At 49.5% G+C, this 21,325-nt stretch overlaps 1 protein-coding gene across 1 annotated transcript in view; it reads right to left on the reverse strand.

The window, feature by feature from the left end:
* Nucleotides 1–3,921: 3,921 nt before the first annotated feature.
* The window catches only part of LOC311247905 (dynein regulatory complex protein 11-like), a gene marked incomplete at both ends in the record, with an annotated part of 29,773 nt that continues 12,369 nt past the window's right edge, over nucleotides 3,922–21,325 (reverse strand). Inside the window, 10 exons of the mRNA XM_084338889.1 lie at nucleotides 3,922–3,950; nucleotides 4,032–4,095; nucleotides 6,692–6,798; nucleotides 8,625–8,700; nucleotides 9,392–9,511; nucleotides 9,702–9,786; nucleotides 17,558–17,763; nucleotides 19,484–19,555; nucleotides 19,870–20,058; nucleotides 20,592–20,714. Of these exons, the coding sequence (XP_084195015.1) occupies nucleotides 3,922–3,950; nucleotides 4,032–4,095; nucleotides 6,692–6,798; nucleotides 8,625–8,700; nucleotides 9,392–9,511; nucleotides 9,702–9,786; nucleotides 17,558–17,763; nucleotides 19,484–19,555; nucleotides 19,870–20,058; nucleotides 20,592–20,714 (1,071 nt within the window). The remainder of the gene's footprint in view (nucleotides 3,951–4,031; nucleotides 4,096–6,691; nucleotides 6,799–8,624; nucleotides 8,701–9,391; nucleotides 9,512–9,701; nucleotides 9,787–17,557; nucleotides 17,764–19,483; nucleotides 19,556–19,869; nucleotides 20,059–20,591; nucleotides 20,715–21,325) is intronic.

The raw sequence follows: 21,325 nt of genomic DNA on the forward strand, positions 1-21,325 counted from the left end.
GAATATGGTAGTCCAATGTGATTACCCTTTAAAAATCATCTAGGATCCTATAATGGTGAGTGTGTACAATTAACTTTCTTTAGTTGTATTTTCCCTCACCGAATAGAAATATATAACAATTATAGTCTACTTTGCATGCATTTCTCAGTAATTTCAAGGACTCATTATTGGAAATGATTGACCATAATTCAAGATGAAGGCGGCAATATCATTCTAAAGAAAGGACGCCACCTAGTGGCGTGTCACTATATTAGTAGACTCTATGGATATATTTTAGTCTTCGTTCTATGACCGCGTCTCATTCATTCTTTCTCACTTTAGTCATAAATCAAATAAACAGACAAAGAGAAACATAAAGTAAGTTTCATATCGTTACTTTGCACAGTGTTTCCAGGATTTGACGTCGTGTACCCAACCCCCCCCCCACCCAACCTCCTCCAATGTACAGTTTCTACGTCAAATGTATATGCTCCCTTTTCCTGACTCCTTCTGTATCACAAACAGTACTGTATTTGCAAATCTGGTATGTCATAAATGTATAGATGTAGCAGTACTGACTATCTGTATGTCATGTATGTCATATATGTCCAGATGAATTGAAAATGGGGGACCCTGATGTAAACAAGACGAAAGTCTTTCTCTGGTCTGCATCCCCTTAACAATTGTGTGTATTGAGCTGTACTGTATTGTACCCATTCTGCAATCTGTTAATAACGTTTTCAATCAATCAATCAATCAATCAATCAATCAATCAATCAATTCAATCAATCAATCAATCTGTTTTTTCTTTGACCGCATCATACAAAGTCATCTAGATCTCATAGCCGGAAGGACGTTTCGATGGGAATATTTTTTTTTACCAAGCTGTAAAGCCGTAATTTATCATATGTTATAAACCCACCCTTTACCATAACTCTAACAACCGCCCCCACCACATACAAAATAAAAATACATGTACAAACGTCCTTCCCGAATATGGGATCTAGTCACTACCGGTCTGATCGCTAATCACTGTTACTATGGAGACGGACCAAACTCATGAGTAACGTCAGAGACGTTGGAGCATAATTTAATAAACCAACGCTAATAAACCAGTCAGTTAGTTTAGCTAACATTAGTTATGAAACTCTGAAAGCAAATGACCGGTATTTGCTTCCTATGGTTGCAGGGATATGTCGCACAGGTAACGTTACCGTCAACATAGTGTGTATATCATGTTGGTTGATTGATTGATTGATTGATTGATTGAAAAGTTTATTAACAGATTGCAGAATGGGTACAGTACAGTACAGCTCGATACACACAATTGTTAAGGGGATGCAGACCAGAGAAAGACTTTCGTCTTGTTTCCATCAGGGTCCCCCATTTTCAATTCATCATAATTGGTTAGGGTATACCTTGTGTATACTGCACCTGTGTATACTGTATACTGTACTTACTCATAGTATATATTTAGATTCTAGTGTTTATTGTAACCATATTTATTGTAATGTATAATATAACTGATATTCAGGTCATATTACAGACCCTCATCTGCACCTTTGATCACACTGCCTACTTGCTCATATGCTTATATTCAGAGTTAATTATATTGTTTACACTGCCTATTTGTACCTTTCTACTGTACTACAATATTTATTGCCTGTATTTATGTCTTACTATTACCATGCCGGGCAGCGTGTATTTTACCAACAAACTTGCAGTTCCGTGTTCGGGTTCTGCGATCTGATTGGCCACTGACATATGCTCTCTCTACGCCCAAACAGCGCGTTACGCTAGTTCTGCCTCTAACCTCTAACAGCCTGCAGCCTGCTAGCATTATCGATTTCATATCAATCGAAATAACGTATTGTTTTCATCTCTCTATATTAACATGATTCCATCAACACAACATAAATGTTCAAAACACGACAAGACAGTTTGCATCACTTCCCACGGTTCTCGGCACTTATTCTACCGGTAGTGCGGTAGTTGTTGCCACGGTATTGGGTCTTTGGGTGAATACTTCATTGGCGGGGAAGAAGAACACTGATAGCGGTGTGTGGACCGTCCTGCGAGCCCCAGACCACCGTCCTGCGAGCCCCAGACCACCGTCCTGCGAGCCCCAGACCACCGTCCTGCGAGCCCCAGACCACCGTCCCACGAGCCCCAGGCCACCGTCCTGCGAGCCCCAGACCACCGTCCTGCGAGCCCCAGACCCCCGTCCTGCGAGCCCCAGACCACCGTCCTGCGAGCCCCAGGCCACGTCCTGCGAGCCCCAGACCACCGTCCTGCGAGCCCCAGGCCACCGCCCCATGAGCCCCAGACCACCGTCCTGCGAGCCCCAGACCACCGCCCTGCGAGCCCCAGACCACCGCCCCGCGAGCCCCAGACCACCGTCCTGCGAGCCCCAGACCACCGTCCTGCGAGCCCCAGACCACCGTCCCGCGAGCCCCAGGCCACCGTCCCGCGAGCCCCAGACCACCGTCCTGCGAGCCCCAGGCCACCGTCCCGCGAGCCCCAGACCACCGCCCCACGAGCCCCAGACCACCATCCTGCGAGCCCCAGGCCACCGTCCCGCGAGCCCCAGACCACCGTCCTGCGAGCCCCAGACCACCGTCCTGCGAGCCCCAGACCACCGTCCTGCGAGCCCCAGACCACCGTCCTGCCAGCCCCAGGCCACCGTCCTGCGAGCCCCAGACCACCGTCCCGCGAGCCCCAGACCACCGTCCAGCGAGCCCCAGACCACCGTCCTGCGAGCCCCAGGCCACCGTCCTGCGAGCCCCAGACCACCGTCCTGCGAGCCCCAGGCCACCGTCCTGCGAGCCCCAGACCACCGTCCTGCGAGCCCCAGACCACCGTCCTGCGAGCCCCAGACCACCGTCCTGCGAGCCCCAGACCACCGTCCTGCGAGCCCCAGACCACCGTCCTGCGAGCCCCAGACCACCGTCCTGCGAGCCCCAGACCACCGCCCCGCGAGCCCCAGACCACCGTCCTGCGAGCCCCAGACCACCGTCCTGCGAGCCCCAGACCACCGTCCTGCGAGCCCCAGACCACCGTCCCGCGAGCCCCAGACCACCGTCCCGCGAGCCCCAGGCCACCGCCCCGCGAGCCCCAGGCCACCGCCCCGCCAGCCCCAGACCACCGTCCTGCGAGCCCCAGACCACCATCCCGCGGTAAAAGACTACACGCTGTTGGGCATGCCCATACCTGTACCCCCCCCCCCGCCCCCATACTGCTATAATGCCTAAATTCCCCCAAGGGGATCAGTAAAGGAATATCTGATCTCATCTTATCTCTTTCCAGTGCGTACAACAAGCAATGGGCAGAAGCCCAAGTGGAGCTGAGCAGTCTGCTGACTCAGGAGCTCCCTGTCGAGCCCCCTCGTCCAGAAAAGGACCGGGTGGTGTTCGTCCAGCGCGTGGCCACCCTCTACGTACGTTACATTCAAATCTTCCGGCAGCTGGAGGAGGCCTACGACCAGGTGGTCCACCCCCAGAAGAGACGCGTGATCCGGGGGGTCCTGGAGGGCGTGATGGGGAGAGTGCTGGAGCTCAAACACGAGATGGTGGAGAAAGAGTTCTCGGAGTACCACTACCTGGATGATGTGGTCCAGGATCTGAAACTCACACCTGTGAGTCTCAGCAGTCAATAATAATAATACACTTTATTTGTATAGCACCTTTCATACAAGAAGTGCTTCACAGCAGTAAAACAAAGACATAGGCAAAAATGTGCACAAAATTGGCAGATCAAGAGCAATGCATGTGTGACCCGTGTGATCTCGCTCTGCATTGTGTTTCGATTCGACCCCTGTTAAGGGATCGCCCTGAGTGGGAGTTGAACCCCGGCCTCGCGCGCCGCGGGCGGCATCACAGACCACTGTACCAAGAGGTGAATTCACTTCTAAGTACTGGGTCTGGAATACATCATTACTATACATCACAAAATAAACCAACAGGAATAAAGATCTGGAGCGTTATATATATATATATAAGACGTCAAACCTCTAATGTGTTCATAATAATATACCTTGCTTCCTTTGGGTTTGCCAGACGTGACTTTATCCACAACTAGCTTCAGGTTAGCGAGCTCCTGTCTCATCAACTCATCCACCTGATGGAAACAGAGCGAACCAGTGAACACCACTGCCTGATGTTCTAATTACTCTATTTGATATCATTCTAACAACTGCTTATTCTCTCGGTTTTAAACCGCTGTTTCATTAAACCAGAATAAAGCGAAGTAAATCACGCTTTACTTGACAGTAGCAATTCTTATTCCCAAGTCTTCAATGTACAAATACAAAATGTAATCACAGGAGTTGGTGATTACATGCATAAAGCCCAGAATTTGTTATGATTAAATGGTAAAGTGCATTTATACTGTATATCTATTTTCTCCAAAGCACTTTACAATTTTGTTCCTCACATTCACCCATTCACTGACACATTCACACACCAACGGCAGAGGCGACCATGCAAGGTGCCAACCTGCTCATCGGGAGCAATTAGGGGTTAAGGGTCTTGCTCAAGGCCACTTCGACACGCTGCCCGGGAGGAGCGGGAATCGAACCGGGAACCTTCAGATTACCAGACGACCGCTCTACCTCCCGAGACACTGTCTCTAGACCACTCTACCTCCTGAGCCACTGTCTCTAGACCGCTCTACCTCCTGAGCCACTGTCTCTAGACCAGCTCTACCTCCTGAGCCACTGTCTCTAGACCAGCTCTACCTCCTGAGCCACTGTCTCTAGACCAGCTCTACCTCCTGAGCCACTGTCTCTAGACCAGCTCTACCTCCTGAGACACTGTCTCTAGACCAGCTCTACCTCCTGAGCCACTGTCTCTAGACCAGCTCTACCTCCTGAGCCACTGTCTCTAGACCAGCTCTACCTCCTGAGCCACTGTCTCTAGACCAGCTCTACCTCCTGAGACACTGTCTCTAGACCAGCTCTACCTCCTGAGCCACTGTCTCTAGACCAGCTCTACCTCCTGAGACACTGTCTCTAGACCAGCTCTACCTCCTGAGACACTGTCTCTAGACCACTCTACCTCCTGAGACACTGTATCTAGACCAGCTCTACCTCCTGAGCCACTGTCTCTAGACCGCTCTACCTCCTGAGCCACTGTATCTAGACCAGCTCTACCTCCTGAGCCACTGTCTCTAGACCAGCTCTACCTCCTGAGCCACTGTCTCTAGACCGCTCTACATCATGAGCCACTGTCTCTAGACCGCTCTACCTCCTGAGCCACTGTCTCTAGACCAGCTCTACCTCCTGAGACGCTGTCTCTAGACCAGCTCTACCTCCTGAGACACTGTCTCTAGACCGCTCTACCTCCTGAGCCACTGTCTCTAGACCAGCTCTACCTCCTGAGACACTGTCTCTAGACCAGCTCTACCTCCTGAGACACTGTCTCTAGACCGCTCTACCTCCTGAGCCACTGTCTCTAGACCAGCTCTACCTCCTGAGACACTGTCTCTAGACCACTCTACCTCCTGAGCCACTGTCTCTAGACCGCTCTACCTCCTGAGCCACTGTCTCTAGACCAGCTCTACCTCCTGAGCCACTGTCTCTAGACCAGCTCTACCTCCTGAGCCACTGTCTCTAGACCACTCTACCTCCTGAGCCACTGTCTCTAGACCAGCTCTACCTCCTGAGCCACTGTCTCTAGACCAGCTCTACCTCCTGAGCCACTGTCTCTAGACCGCTCTACCTCCTGAGCCACTGTCTCTAGACCGCTCTACCTCCTGAGCCACTGTCTCTAGACCGCTCTACCTCCTGAGCCACTGTCTCTAGACCGCTCTACCTCCTGAGCCACTGTATCTAGACCAGCTCTACCTCCTGATACACTGTCTCTAGACCGCTCTACCTCCTGAGACACTGTCTCTAGACCACGCTACCTCCTGAGCCACTGTCTCTAGACCAGCTCTACATCATGAGCCACCGTCTCTAGACCGCTCTACCTCCTGAGCCACTGTCTCTAGACCGCTCTACCTCCTGAGCCACTGTCTCTAGACCAGCTCTACCTCCTGAGCCACTGTCTCTAGACCGCTCTACCTCCTGAGCCACTGTCTCTAGACCGCTCTACCTCCTGAACCACTGTCTCTAGACCGCTCTACCTCCTGAGCCACTGTCTCTAGACCAGCTCTACCTCCTGAGCCACTGTCTCTAGACCGCTCTACCTCCTGAGCCACTGTCTCTAGACCAGCTCTACCTCCTGAGCCACTGTCTCTAGACCGCTCTACCTCCTGAGCCACTGTCTCTAGACCGCTCTACCTCCTGAGCCACTGTCTCTAGACCAGCTCTACCTCCTGAGACACTGTCTCTAGACCAGCTCTACCTCCTGAGCCACTGTCTCTAGACCAGCTCTACCTCCTGAGACACTGTCTCTAGACCGCTCTACCTCCTGAGCCACTGTCTCTAGACCGCTCTACATCCTGAGCCACTGTCTCTAGACCGCTCTACCTCCTGAGCCACTGTCTCTAGACCGCTCTACCTCCAGAGCCACTGTCTCTAGACCGCTCTACATCCTGAGCCACTGTCTCTAGACCGCTCTACCTCCTGAGCCACTGTATCTAGACCGCTCTACATCCTGAGCCACTGTCTCTAGACCGCTCTACCTCCTGAGCCACTGTCTCTAGACCGCTCTACCTCCTGAGCCACTGTGCTGTTATCCTGTAGTCCGTGTATCCACAGGGGCAGCATTACCTGCACGCGGATCTCTGCCTCAATCTCTTTCCTTTTTTCCTCCTTGACCAGCTCGGCTTCATGCCTCTGGCTGTAGTTGCTCGACTCCTCACGGTTCTGCCACACATCTGATGATAAAAGACACGTTCAGTTGAGGTCAGGGAGGCAGCGACACAAACTCTTCACTGCCGATGCCCATTCTAACCCTAACCCTAACCTTTAAGCACCGTCAGATAGGGGGAACCATTCTACGGTAAATCCTAACCTTTGTCGTATATTCTATACATTTCTAAGGTTATTTACAGTGCATTGAGGTTGCCAACTAGAGGGAGAGAAGGAGAATGGTTCCTCTCATCTGACTTCAAATATAGCCAGTAGAGAAATAAACTGTGCAGCCAGACAATAGAGCTATAGTTAAAACTCATGATTTATTTGCCTCTGGGCTCAGAGTGAAATTAAATGTTGTTGTTTACATACAGGGATCATTTCATAGTACATCAAAACATGTTGTACAAAATTATTGATAAGGTTTGCACATCAAACCCAGTCTGTACATAAAACAGTAGTCATGTTTATCAAATGAAGAGAGAATCTACTGAGCATTTCACATGAGTAAACCTGGTCAACAGATAGGGATCTGTACATGTTACACTAAACTAAACAACAGTGGTTTTTCCATGATTTACTCACATGCAAGACAACAGCATTCTCTGGATGCTTAACAATGAGTTTTCCTTTTTATACTCAAAATGATGTCACAAGTTGACTTGATTCATAGCCAATCAGTTATATTATATATATATATATATATATATATATATATATATATATATATATATGGCGTTCTGTTCCAATTGGTTCTTGATTCTAAAAACAGGCTTTCTTCTGTTTCTTGGGTTCCAATCAGGTTTGTCTTCTGGGGGCCGTCCGCCCCCTCCTTTGGGCTGTGGTCTTCTCAGTTGGACAGAGGGGTAATTCCCATAAACTTTTACAAAGTATTTCCAGTGTATATGAATTACACTCTTCCAGTATTATCACAGTTTTACTCTTTTGTTTACCTTTTGATACCAAATTGCATACTCAGGTGACATTCTAAATGACATTTAAATCCTTTTATCAAATAAGTCAGTTTAATTAATATAATCTTGTTTGTGCTGGTCTGCCCTCGTTCAGACCAGCTGTCCTCTTGACTCCTACGGGGGGTGTGAGGTACATTAACATAAAGTCAACTTGAGGTTCCCACTCTGTGCGTGGGAAGATCTAATCATTCTAGTCATATGTACTTAAGGCATTATTTGTATTTAACCATTATTACAGATATTTGCAGTTTTCAGTGATGATGTAACAGTGCGTTTTGTCTCTAATCTATAATTGTTTCATTTAGCCTTCTGCTTTTTGGTGCAACTGTTCCTGTGGAAAGGTGTTGTTTGTTCTATAGATTAGCCATTGCTTGAGTGGGGGTTGAGTGACTGTTCCTTCTGTTCTAAGTAGTTAAGTACATCTGTTTGTGTGGGGGTTTGTTGACTGTCTCCTGAATACAGTTCAACACAGCAGGGGTTTCATAGGGGCTCAAACAGTTTTACCTGTTTCCTGTCACGCTAGTATCACTCCTTATGGCACACCAGACTTTTGCATTGTGGTTTTCTAATTATACACACATATGGATTATGAAATACACAGTCAATGTTACCACACCTTTAAGCATTGTGAGATACGGGGAACCATTCTACTGTAACTCCTAACCTTTAAGCATCGTCAGATAGGGGGGACCATTCTAACTCCTAACCTTTAAGCATCGTCAGATAGGGGGAACCATTCTACTGTAACTCTTAACCTTTAACACATTGGGCGCCAGCCATTAGACGGGTCCCGTTGTAGCAATGCCACGCTTTAAAAGATAGGAGTGCGTACCTTGTTTGTAGAGCTATAGTATGAGGTTTTTTATGGAGCTTACCCACAAAGGTCTTGTGTCCCACTTCCAAATCAGACAGGAGAGCAGAGGGCAGCATCTTCAACCCTGCCTCCTCCTCCCCCTGTGGTTCAGTAGAAGGTTACGCCGGTCCATCTAAACATGCACTGCATTGCAATCTCTACCTGATCACATTATGGTTGATTCGATTGAGCTAAATCCTCTTATTTAGTAATAGTAGTATTAGTCGTTTTTGTATTCAGTCATCACACACAATACAATATGCAATATGCAGACTGTCAACAGTCTTTGATTTTGGCAGTGACAGAAAAGGTACAGGCTGAAGCATAACACTTATACATGCCTGTCCTGTATTCTTAAGCCTCCAAAACAGAAACCAAAAAATTGACAAAATACAACTTATTCAGATTTGTAACCTTCAATAATATCTATACAAACCATTTTTTGGATAAGCAAAAGCAAATGACTAATTCTTAAATGTATATCAGCATTGTTCCACAAGTTAACCTCAACAATAGAAATACATCTCCTTGTAATCCCTTTCTTAGCTTTTTGAACAGTAAACTTACAAACGTCTCTCAAATCATATTTGCTTTCCTGTATTGGGAAAAAAATAAAATGTATAATAAACCAAATCATTACATTTCATAACTTTATAAACAGTGGATTTGTGTGGTCATAGTAATCAGCCTTATAAATGCTTTAGATCTTTATATTGTTCAGAATTCATAATACAACATAATACATAATACAAACATGATTGAAAACAACACAATTCCAGAACAACCCACCTCTTCTCCTCCCTTCCCTTTGTCCTTTCCTTTCTTTCCTTGTTCCTTCTTCTCTTCTTTGCCCTTTGGTTTGTTGTTGACGTCCTCCTCCTCCTCCTTTGCAGCTAATTCCTCCATTAACTGAAACAAAGCATAGTTGCATCACTGTCATTTAATGATCACCTGTCGATTTGATTGACTGATTATTTTTTATACATCTTTGCCTACCAAGATGTCTGCGATGATAATGTAATACAGATTTGAACTACTGTACAAGCAGGCTGTGAACTATAGTTTGACTGTGTGATGGGAGATAGATGCTGTACTGTACCTCCTGGGGGGTTTTCTCTGCGAAGAGAAGAGTGGAGCCTCCGGCCTCTTGCTCTGGGTAGTCTGGAAAAGATCCTGTTGCATCACTAGAAGTCAAACGTGCAGGAAAGAATGATACATTATATAACCATCAACGTATCAGCACTTTGTGCCCCTGTGGCTGTTAAAGCGCTTTATAAATTAAGTTGGATTGGATGGATTGGATTGGACCATCAACATATTTTAATCAAAATCACCCTGATTGGGGAAATGCTCTGTGTAAAAAGAGGACTAGCAGACTACAGACTACAGAGAGTGGCACGTTCAGCCGAACGCACAATTGGAGGGGGGCTCCCCACTCTCCAGAACATTTACAACAAGCGGTGCAGGGGTAAGGCTAAGAGAATTATCAAGGACTCCAGCCACCCAAACAACTGCCTCTTTGAACTGCTGCGGTCAGGCAAGCGATACCGGAGTCTCATGGCAAGCACAGAAAGACTCAGAAGAAGCTTCTATCCCCAGGCCATCAGGTTGCTCAACGAACAATAACACTATGCAACAACCATCAAATGCACTCACAACACACACATCTGTGAGGTTTTGTCCGCTGCTCACCTACTCGCTCTGTTCCTTTAAGCCTACTCGCTCTGTTCCTTTAAGTTTTCAGTTAATTAATTGCATTCTCCTCTTCACACGCTTCTTCCTGTAGACGCCGTTTGATTGGTGCTTCCCCAACCACACGCTTGTCAATCTCATCCCGCAGCTGTCACAGCTTGTCATTAAGCATTCCTTTTGATTATATATACCCCGATTCCCCATCAAGTGTTGTTGGATCGTTTTGATATATTATCAGCATTTGCCGTTCCTTCCTTGCCTGCTGTTTTCCCTGTGCTTTGCCTCCCAGGACACTCAAGAAGTATTCCGCTTGGACAACCCGTTCCCCGTAACGACGCGCTCGCCCTGTTTGATCCTGCTCTCTTTACGCACAGCGCCTGGGTGAGTTTTGCAAGACAGTCTTTTGTCCCTATCGTTTTTCGTGTGTGTAGACACTGAAGAGATCCTGCTTTTTGTTCGGTCTGTCACTCACCCTGTGCCTGCTTTTTGGATTGTTCATTTGGGATAATATTTGCTTGAACTTTGCTCACTGTGTGTATTCACACCGAAGATATTATCACTTGGATTATTATTGGGACATCGCTCACTGTGTGTATTCGCACCGAAGATTCTATCACTTGGATTGTTGTTGGGACATTGCTCACAGTGTGTATTTACACCGAAGATTCAGTCACTTGGATTACCTGTTTTGGGACAAGTCACTTCTCCTGTCACCTGTTCTGTTCCCAACTGTACTCTGAGCTAACCCGCTCTCTCTCTCTCTCTCTCTGTCCCGTTACCACCTCGGAGAGCTGCCGAGAGGATTCTGCAGAGCGGCTCTGACGTCACTGTCAGATTTCTCAGACGAACCTTCCCGGGAGAAGCTGCAGAGCAGCAACATTCTTCCAATGCTTGTATCCCAGTCTTTGTTTGTTTTCAACCAAGTTCTTGCTGCTATTTTGTGAAATAAAACAAGCCCTAGTTTTTGGCAACTCTGAAACAACTCTCTTTGTGTCGTTAGCGTTTGGGGTCGGTGTCAAACCATAACATTACGATCCAACCAATATGACGACCCCAGCCGACACAGAGAGAGTCAGAACAGCACTAGCTGGTCAGATCGAGTTGACCAAGGATCACAGTCACCAACTAGAGAGGGCTGCGGCTGCGGTGCATGAACTCAGGGAACAGGTCCAGCCTATTCAAGGGTCCCTGGCCGCTCTGGCAGGACAACAGTCAAGTATACTCCTTCATCTTCACACGCTGAGCGACACCGTTAACGCTTTACTTGTACCCCCACTTCCTTCAGGAGCATTGGCAGGAGCATCCCCCGCAGCCCCAGCAGGCCCCGCGCTTCCCGATCCCGCACCTCGGGAACCCCGTCTCTCCGTCCCACGGCTGTTCGACGGCAATCCCGAGGAGTGTGCCACATTCATCATGCAATGTGAGTTGGTTTTCCGTCATCAACCCAGTCGATTCACTTCAGAAGGAGCCCGAGTGGCCTATATGACAAACTTGCTCTCAGGCCGGGCAGCCCAGTGGGTCACTTCCTCCTGGGCAATGGATGCAGATTTTTGTTTCTCCTATCCAGACTTCGTGGCTGAGCTCCGCAGGGTGTTCCACCATCCAGCCCGTGGTCTGGACCCTGGAGCCCGGTTGGGTACCTTCCGACAGGGGAGCGGCGGGGTAACAGACTACGTCCTGGAGTTTCGACTGGCGGCGGTGGAGAGTGGTTGGAACGACCCAGCACTTCGCCTAACCTTCATGAGGGGGCTCAGTGACGCAGTCAGGGACCAGCTTGCGACCCGGGAGGAGCCTGACTCCCTCGAGGACCTGTTCAGCCTCGCCATTCGCATCGACGGACGCCTCCAGGAGAGAAGGCGTGAGAGGACCCGACAGGTACCTCCTGAGGGACTCCGGATCCCCCGTACTCATGACGTTACTGCTGGTCGCCCTGCCCTCAACACGACTGGTGGTAGCTTACCCTCCCGTTCGGTTCGCGAGGAGGAACCCATGCAGCTGGGACGCTCTCATCTGAGCCAGGCTGAACGTGAGGCGAGGTACAGGTCCGGTCTCTGCCTCTACTGCGGTCGGGAGGGACACCGAATCGCCAACTGCCCCACCCGGCCAAAAGACCAGGCTCGCCGAGACCCCGGGAAATCCTGGTGAGCCGTTTTTCTCATTCCCAGAGCCGCGCACCACCTGGCCATCTGATGAGCGTCACCCTGGCCTGGGCGGACCAACGGGCCACGGTGGAGGCACTCATCGACTCTGGGGCAGACGAGAGTTTCCTCGACTTCGAGTTTGCTACCCGGGCCAACATTCCACTTGAGGACCTAGTGAGGCCTTTGGAGATCTTCGCATTGGACCAACACCGCCTGGCCGACATCTCTCAACGCACCTGCCCAGTCGTGCTGACCATCGCTGGGAACCACGTTGAGAGAATCCAGTTCCTTATCACCCGATCCCCTCTTGTCCCGGTGGTCCTGGGTAGGCCCTGGCTCGCGCTGCACGAGCCCCACATCGCCTGGTCCTCCGGTACCATCAAGGGCTGGAGCTCCTCCTGTCACGCCCAGTGTCTACAGGCGGCGTCCTGTCCCCCGCCCCGGAGGCCCGCTGGTGAGTCGCCTCCGGACTCTTCATCCATACCCCCCCGAGTACCACGACCTCTTGGAGGTTTTCAGTAAGTCCAGGGCTCAGGCCCTTCCACCCCACCGTCCTTACGACTGCGCCATCGACCTCCGCCAAGGGGCTCCCCTTCCCGGCAGCCGCCTCTACAGTCTGACCGTTCCGGAGAAGAAGGCGATGGATCAGTACATCTCTGAGTCCTTGGAAGCAGGACTCATTCGGCCTTCCTCCTCCCCGGTGGCGGCCGGTTTCTTCTTTGTTGGGAAGAAGGACGGGGACCTTCGACCCTGCATCGACTATCGCCAGCTCAACGAGATCACCATCAAGAACAAGTACCCTCTTCCTCTCATGAACTCCACCTTCGAACCTCTCACCCAGGCTACCGTCTTTACCAAGCTGGACCTCCGGAGTGCCTACCATCTTGTCCGTATCCGTGAGGGCGATGAATGGAAGACCGCCTTCAAGACCCCCAGGGGCCACTACGAGTACCTGGTGATGCCGTTCGGCCTCACCAACGCCCCGGCGGTATTCCAGGCGCTCATGAACGACGTCCTTCGTGACATGCTGGAGGTGTTTGTGGTGGTGTACCTGGACGACATCCTCATCTTCTCCAAGACCCTCGAGGAGCACATCCAGCATGTCCGCCGTGTGCTGGAGCGCCTCCTCCACAATCGGCTCTTCGTCAAGGCGGAGAAGTGCCGTTTCCACTCCGACTCCGTCGACTACCTGGGCTTCATCGTGGAGAAGGGCTTGACCCGAGCGGATCCTCGCAAGATCCAAGCTGTGGAGGAATGGCCTGAACCCACCACTCGGAAGGAGTTACAGAGTTTCCTCGGGTTCGCCAACTTCTACCGAAGGTTCATCCGGAACTACAGTCAAGTGGCGGAGCCACTTACCAGACTGACCTCTCCCGCCCTGCCGTTCGACTGGTCCCCAGCGGCATGTGCTGCGTTCCGCTCCCTCAAGAAGAGGTTCACTTCCGCCCCGATCTTGCTCCACCCTGACCCCAAGAGACAGTTCATCGTTGAGGTGGACGCCTCGGATACTGGACTGGGGGCTGTCTTATCCCAGCGTTCGGCAACGGACCAGAAGGTACATCCTTGCGCCTTCTACTCGCGTCGGTTCCTCCCTGCCGAGAGGAACTACGACACCGGCAATCGGGAGCTGCTGGCGGTCGTGGCTGCTTTGGAGGAGTGGCGTCATTGGCTTGAGGGGGCCGAGGAGCCATTTACCATCTGGACGGACCACAAGAACCTGACGTTCATCCGCGCTTCCAAGCGCCTCAACGGTCGGCAGGCGAGATGGGCCAGCTTCCTCAGTCGGTTCGACTTCTCGCTGACTTTTCGTCCTGGTTCCCGCAACACGAAGGCCGACTCCCTGTCCCGGTTACACTCCAAGGGGGCTCCACCCTCTGAGGACCCGACTCCCATCCTCCCGGAGGCCAGGGTGGTTGGAGCCATCACCTTGGGCATCGAGGGGGTGGTTAGACGTGCCCTACGCTTCCAGCGTGCTCCAAGCAACGTTCCGATTCATCGTCTCTTCGTCCCCGACTCTGTCCGGTCCCGGGTGCTGCTGTGGGGCCATACCAGCCGGTTCGCCTGCCACCCGGGCGTTCATCGCACGTTCTCCTTCCTGGCTCGTCGTTTCTGGTGGCCCACCATGCGGAACGACGTCAAGGAGTTCGTATTGGCCTGCGCGGTCTGTGCCCGCAGCAAGGCCTCGCACCAGGCACCCTCCGGGCTGTTACAGCCACTTCCCGTTCCGAGCCGTCCTTGGTCACATGTGGCGCTAGACTTCGTCACAGGTCTTCCCTCCTCCCAGGGGAACACTTGCCTTCTGACCGTGGTGGATCGATTCAGCAAGGGGGTTCACCTCGTGGCCCTTTCCAAGCTTCTTTCGGCGGCCGAGACGGCGGACCTCCTGACTCACCACGTGTTCCGCCTTCATGGTTTTCCCCAGGACATCGTCTCTGACCGGGGGCCCCAGTTCACCTCCCAGGTATGGCGGGCTTTTTGCAAGGAATTGGGGGCGACGGTCAGTCTTTCCTCTGGTTATCATCCCCAGACTAACGGACAAACGGAGAGGATGAACCAGAGCGTGGAGTCTGCTCTTCGGTGTGTGTGGCAGCCGAGAGACCAGCTTCCTGGAGCCGTTTCCTTCCCTGGGTCGAGTACTCCATCAACTCCATGGTCAGTTCCGCCACCGGCCTCTCACCATTTGAGGTTTCCCTGGGCTACCAACCCCCTCTTTTCCCCGCACAGGAGACGGAGGTGGCAGTTCCCTCCGTGCAGGTCCACCTCGACCGCTGCCGACGGGTCTGGGAGATCACCAGGACCGCGCTGCTCCGGACATCTGAGCGCGCCTGTCGTGGGGCCGACCGGCGCCGGGTTCCTGCGCCGACTTACCACCCTGGGCAGAGGGTGTGGCTTTCCGCGAAGGACCTCCCGCTTCGGTCCTCGGCCAAGAAGCTTAACCCCCGTTTCGTCTGACCTTTCGAGGTTCTGAAGGTACTCAGTCCGGCGGCTCTGCGTCTGAAACATCCTGCGTCCATGCACATTCACCCCGTTTTCCATGTCTCCCGGGTTAAGCCTGTCTCCCTCAGTCCCCTGATGCCTCCAGCTCCTGATCCTCCGCCTCCCGAGATGGTGGATGGTCACCCCCAGTGGCAGGTCCGCCGGTTGATGGGCGTTCGACGGCGGGGTCAGGGGTTCCAGTACCTGGTGGACTGGGAGGGTTACGGCCCGGAGGAGCGAAGCTGGGTCTCCCGACAGCTCATCGTGGATCCCGGCCTGATCACGGACTTCCATCGTGCCCATCCGGACGAGCCAGGTCGGCCTGGTCGCCGGGTGGCTCCCGTGGAGGGGGGGGTACTGTGAGGTTTTGTCCGCTGCTCACCTACTCGCTCTGTTCCTTTAAGCCTACTCGCTCTGTTCCTTTAAGTTTTCAGTTAATTAATTGCATTCTCCTCTTCACACGCTTCTTCCTGTAGACGCCGTTTGATTGGTGCTTCCCCAACCACACGCTTGTCAATCTCATCCCGCAGCTGTCACAGCTTGTCATTAAGCATTCCTTTTGATTATATATACCCCGATTCCCCATCAAGTGTTGTTGGATCGTTTTGATATATTATCAGCATTTGCCGTTCCTTCCTTGCCTGCTGTTTTCCCTGTGCTTTGCCTCCCAGGACACTCAAGAAGTATTCCGCTTGGACAACCCGTTCCCCGTAACGACGCGCTCGCCCTGTTTGATCCTGCTCTCTTTACGCACAGCGCCTGGGTGAGTTTTGCAAGACAGTCTTTTGTCCCTATCGTTTTTCGTGTGTGTAGACACTGAAGAGATCCTGCTTTTTGTTCGGTCTGTCACTCACCCTGTGCCTGCTTTTTGGATTGTTCATTTGGGATAATATTTGCTTGAACTTTGCTCACTGTGTGTATTCACACCGAAGATATTATCACTTGGATTATTATTGGGACATCGCTCACTGTGTGTATTCGCACCGAAGATTCTATCACTTGGATTGTTGTTGGGACATTGCTCACAGTGTGTATTTACACCGAAGATTCAGTCACTTGGATTACCTGTTTTGGGACAAGTCACTTCTCCTGTCACCTGTTCTGTTCCCAACTGTACTCTGAGCTAACCCGCTCTCTCTCTCTCTCTCTCTCTGTCCCGTTACCACCTCGGAGAGCTGCAGAGAGGATTCTGCAGAGCGGCTCTGACGTCACTGTCAGATTCCTCAGACGAACCTTCCCGGGAGAAGCTGCAGAGCAGCAACATTCTTCTAATGCTTGTATCCCAGTCTTTGTTTGTTTTCAACCAAGTTCTTGCTGCTATTTTGTGAAATAAAACAAGCCCTAGTTTTTGGCAACTCTGAAACAACTCTCTTTGTGTCGTTAGCGTTTGGGGTCGGTGTCAAACCATAACAACATCCACACGCACACACTCACTTTAAACAAACAACACACTGCAGCACCCACTCTCCACACTTTAGAACACCTAAACACACTTTATATTTATTGGTAAAGGCTTTGCACTACAACCCATACCTCAGTACACCTTACTGTAAATTGTACCTAAATTGTACCTCATCCCATTTCTGCTTTGCACTATATAGTATATTGTATATTAGTATATTGCATAGTATATTGTATATTGTATGGTAACTCAGTTACTTCTATTCTGCATGTATATACTGAACACTGTGTCTACGTACGTGACTTCTATTTTTTACATGCTATACTATTTTATTTCATACTTATCTTTTGTCTAGCACAGTCTCTGGAGCGTAACAGAAAGAAGCATTTTGTATAAAAGTATTCTGTATGACAACTATTAAAGAAACTTGAACTTGAACTTGGACTACATTTTTTTTTTATTGTCAATGTCCATAAGGCAATTGCAGTGTATTTATTCTGCATATATCCCTCCTAGATACACATGGTAACTTACACTTGTGTATTTCACGAGATGTCAGAGCACACAGGGGGTCGCCCCACAGTTGCAGTTCCCCTGGAGCCTTTTGCTCAAGGGCACGTAGGCAGACTGTGGTCACCAGCCACCCTTCAGTCACTGACTCATCATTCTGCCAGTGCCTGGGATTCAAACCAGAAACCTTTCGGTCACTGGTCGGCCTCTGTTAACCTCTCTGTACGATCTTACCGACATGCAAAGAACCACTGCCGGATCTGCTCTTGCATGGTCTCCTTCATGTCCGGCCCCTCCACATCTCGCAGGTTTCTGGTGATGGCCACCATGGACTCCTGGTATTCCTCCTCGTTCTCTCCCTGTTTACTCCGTCTGCGAGCTTTGGTAGCCTGGGCGGAGGTGGTGGCAGGGGCGGGCTGCTGCTGCTTTGGGTCCAAAGCCTGAGAGAAGACATTCATACAGCGTCTCTAGGATACAGTGTCTGTCTAACAATGTATACAAATGATGGAGAGTGCAAGACTGCGTGTTGATGGAACTTCAAGAGATTTATTTAAGAGATTTATTCGTCACATACATACACGAGACATGTAGTGAAATGAAGGTGGCAAAGAAATACAAATAAAATAGATAATAAATAGACATGATAAAAGGTACTAATATAAAATACTATACAATGCTAAGCTTACGAATGAAAGGTAATGAGTCCTATATACACTACTATACAATATGCTATACAATATACATTTATGCTATATGTAACTATACTAACTATACTATGCAAAAACATACATTTATGTTTTTTAAAGAACTTTGTGAGTCTACGTTGACCACGCCCAGAGACAACCAGTGTCGTGTCTGTTTAACTCACCAGACACAACCAGTGTCACGTCTGTTTAACTCACCAGACACAACCAGTGTCACGTCTGTTTAACTCACCAGACACAACCAGTGTCACGTCTGTTTAACTCACCAGACACAACCAGTGTCACGTCTGTTTAACTCACCAGAGACAACCAGTGTCACGTCTGTTTAACTCACCAGAGACAACCAGTGTCACGTCTGTTTAACTCACCAGAGACAACCAGTGTCACGTCTGTTTAACTCACCAGAGACAACCAGTGTCACGTCTGTTTAACTCACCAGACACAACCAGTGTCATGTCTGTTTAACTCACCAGAGACAACCAGTGTCACGTCTGTTTAACTCACCAGACACAACCAGCGTCACGTCTGTTTAACTCACCAGACACAACCAGTGTCATGTCTGTTTAACTCACCAGACACAACCAGTGTCACGTCTGTTTAACTCACCAGAGACAACCAGTGTCACGTCTGTTTAACTCACCAGAGACAACCAGTGTCACGTCTGTTTAACTCACCAGAGACAACCAGTGTCACGTCTGTTTAACTCACCAGAGACAACCAGTGTCACGTCTGTTTAACTCACCAGACACAACCAGTGTCACGTCTGTTTAACTCACCAGAGACAACCAGTGTCACGTCTGTTTAACTCACCAGAGACAACCAGTGTCACGTCTGTTTAACTCACCAGACACAACCAGTGTCACGTCTGTTTAACTCACCAGAGACAACCAGTGTCATGTCTGTTTAACTCACCAGAGACAACCAGTGTCATGTCTGTTTAACTCACCAGACACAACCAGTGTCACGTCTGTTTAACTCACCAGAGACAACCAGTGTCACGTCTGTTTAACTCACCAGACACAACCAGTGTCACATCTGTTTAACTCACCAGACACAACCAGTGTCACGTCTGTTTAACTCACCAGACACAACCAGTGTCACGTCTGTTTAACTCACCAGAGACAACCAGTGTCACGTCTGTTTAACTCACCAGAGACAACCAGTGTCACGTCTGTTTAACTCACCAGAGACAACCAGTGTCACGTCTGTTTAACTCACCAGACACAACCAGTGTCACGTCTGTTTAACTCACCAGAGACAACCAGTGTCACGTCTGTTTAACTCACCAGAGACAACCAGTGTCACGTCTGTTTAACTCACCAGAGACAACCAGTGTCACGTCTGTTTAACTCACCAGACACAACCAGTGTCACGTCTGTTTAACTCACCAGAGACAACCAGTGTCACGTCTGTTTAACTCACCAGAGACAACCAGCGTCACGTCTGTTTAACTCACCATGCCCAGAAATATCAGCTCTTCCTCACGTTCCTTTAAGGTCCTCTTCCTCTGTATGTAGCCTTTCCACACCTGAGAATGAAGTCTTCATTTGTCATCATTTGTATCTCGTACAATGAGAAGTTGTACATCTCAGAGCTCATGTCTATGAAACCATGTGATTATCTGTATCTAGCGAGGGAGGGAGGGAGGGAGGGAGGGAGGGAGGGAGGGAGGGAGGGGGGGGGGGAGGGAGGGAGGGAGGGAGGGAGGGAGGGGGGGGGGGAGGGAGGGAGGGAGGGAGGGGGGGGGGGGAGGGAGGGAGGGAGGGAGGGAGGGAGGGAGGGGTAATGTACATAGTGATGTAGCTACACTACCCCCCCTGATGAGCACGGTGCACACAGTACCTTCTGGATGCAGACCACAGCCGAGTCAATAGCAGCTGCCCCCAGATCCCTGTCACGGTCCCAGCTCTGCCTCTCCTTTCCCCTGTGGATCTCCTTCATGAACATGGCCCTGGTGCGCCCCTGGCGAGCTCTCTCTGCTACCTGGATGATCCTAACCGCCTCCTCCAGGTCCATTGTTAATGCTACAGACTGACAGGGACAATAGAAGAAGTGGTAAACTGATACTGTAGTAATATGTAGATCAGTGGTTCTCAAACTACGGGTCGCGACCCAAAGTGGGGTCGTGGGTAGGTGACAGCGCATTGGCAAGTAATTTTCTTTAATACAAGAAATACATTTTTTTATATATTTTTGTATGTTCTGGCAACATATTTTGGCTAAATATGCCTCGTTTTATAAATTTGTATTGATAACATAGTGCTGTAATATAATTGTCTAATAAATATGCATGATCAAAGTCAAAAACATGTGCTTTTATTTTGATATTCCTTAATTCCACATTGAAATGACACGATACCTTAAGTGTGGGGTCGCCAAAAAGAATCCTAAATAAAATGGGGGTGTGGTATAAAAAGAAATTTGAGAACCCCTGATGTAGATTATACTGTAAAAATACTGTAATCTTATTTTTGAATGAATGACCAAGTAAATAGTAAATAACATGATCAAGTACAGTATGTTGTTTTTTCCCTCGACTGAACTGTAGCCAGTGTAGAACTCACTTGGGGTCTCTCTGGAGTACCTTCCATCCTGTTGAGGATGTCCTTTAACATCGCCCTTCGCTCCTGTAGCATTTCGCTGCGTTCACTGATGAAATAGCGAGGGATAGGGATCTCTATGTCTGCCTATAAGGGGAAATCAAAGACAACAGCTCTCATGGTTTCGTGGCGATTGAAGAATCTATATAGCATTCCTTCTTTTTTGGGGAAGGGCATTACCATGAGCCAACCTTTACAGTCCCTGCCTGGTTATGAAGTATGTTAAGTGAACGGGGACTGCTGGTCACTTCTGCCCCCAAGACAGCACCTTTATGATATTTAAATCCCTGGACTCTGTATATTATTCTGCCCTCAGATTCATCACTAATTGATTGATTGATTTAAAATTGTATTAACAGATTGCAGAATGGGTACAATACAATTGTTAAGGGGATGCAGACCAGAGAAAGGCTTTCGTCTTGTTTACATCAGGGTCCCCCATTTTCAATTCATCATAACATATATGACATACATGACATACAGATAATGATAGATACAACACTCATCCCTGTGTCCTTTATAAGAAGGTTGGTTGGTCCTCTCTGATGGAGAGGCGCAAAAAAAACACTGGTATTTGTTCATTTTTAAGGCCATTTTTGGTAAGCTACCTCCTTATACAAAATCATTATTGGAATGGAATGTTGGTACCTATGGATCCCATTCTAGTGACTGGCTGGTCCTTAAGGTCCAGTTTGCTC

The sequence above is a fragment of the Notolepis coatsorum genome (genome assembly GCF_963971535.1).
Source record: "Notolepis coatsorum genome assembly, contig: SCAFFOLD_524, whole genome shotgun sequence".
NCBI classification, from domain to species: Eukaryota; Metazoa; Chordata; class Actinopteri; order Aulopiformes; family Paralepididae; genus Notolepis; species Notolepis coatsorum.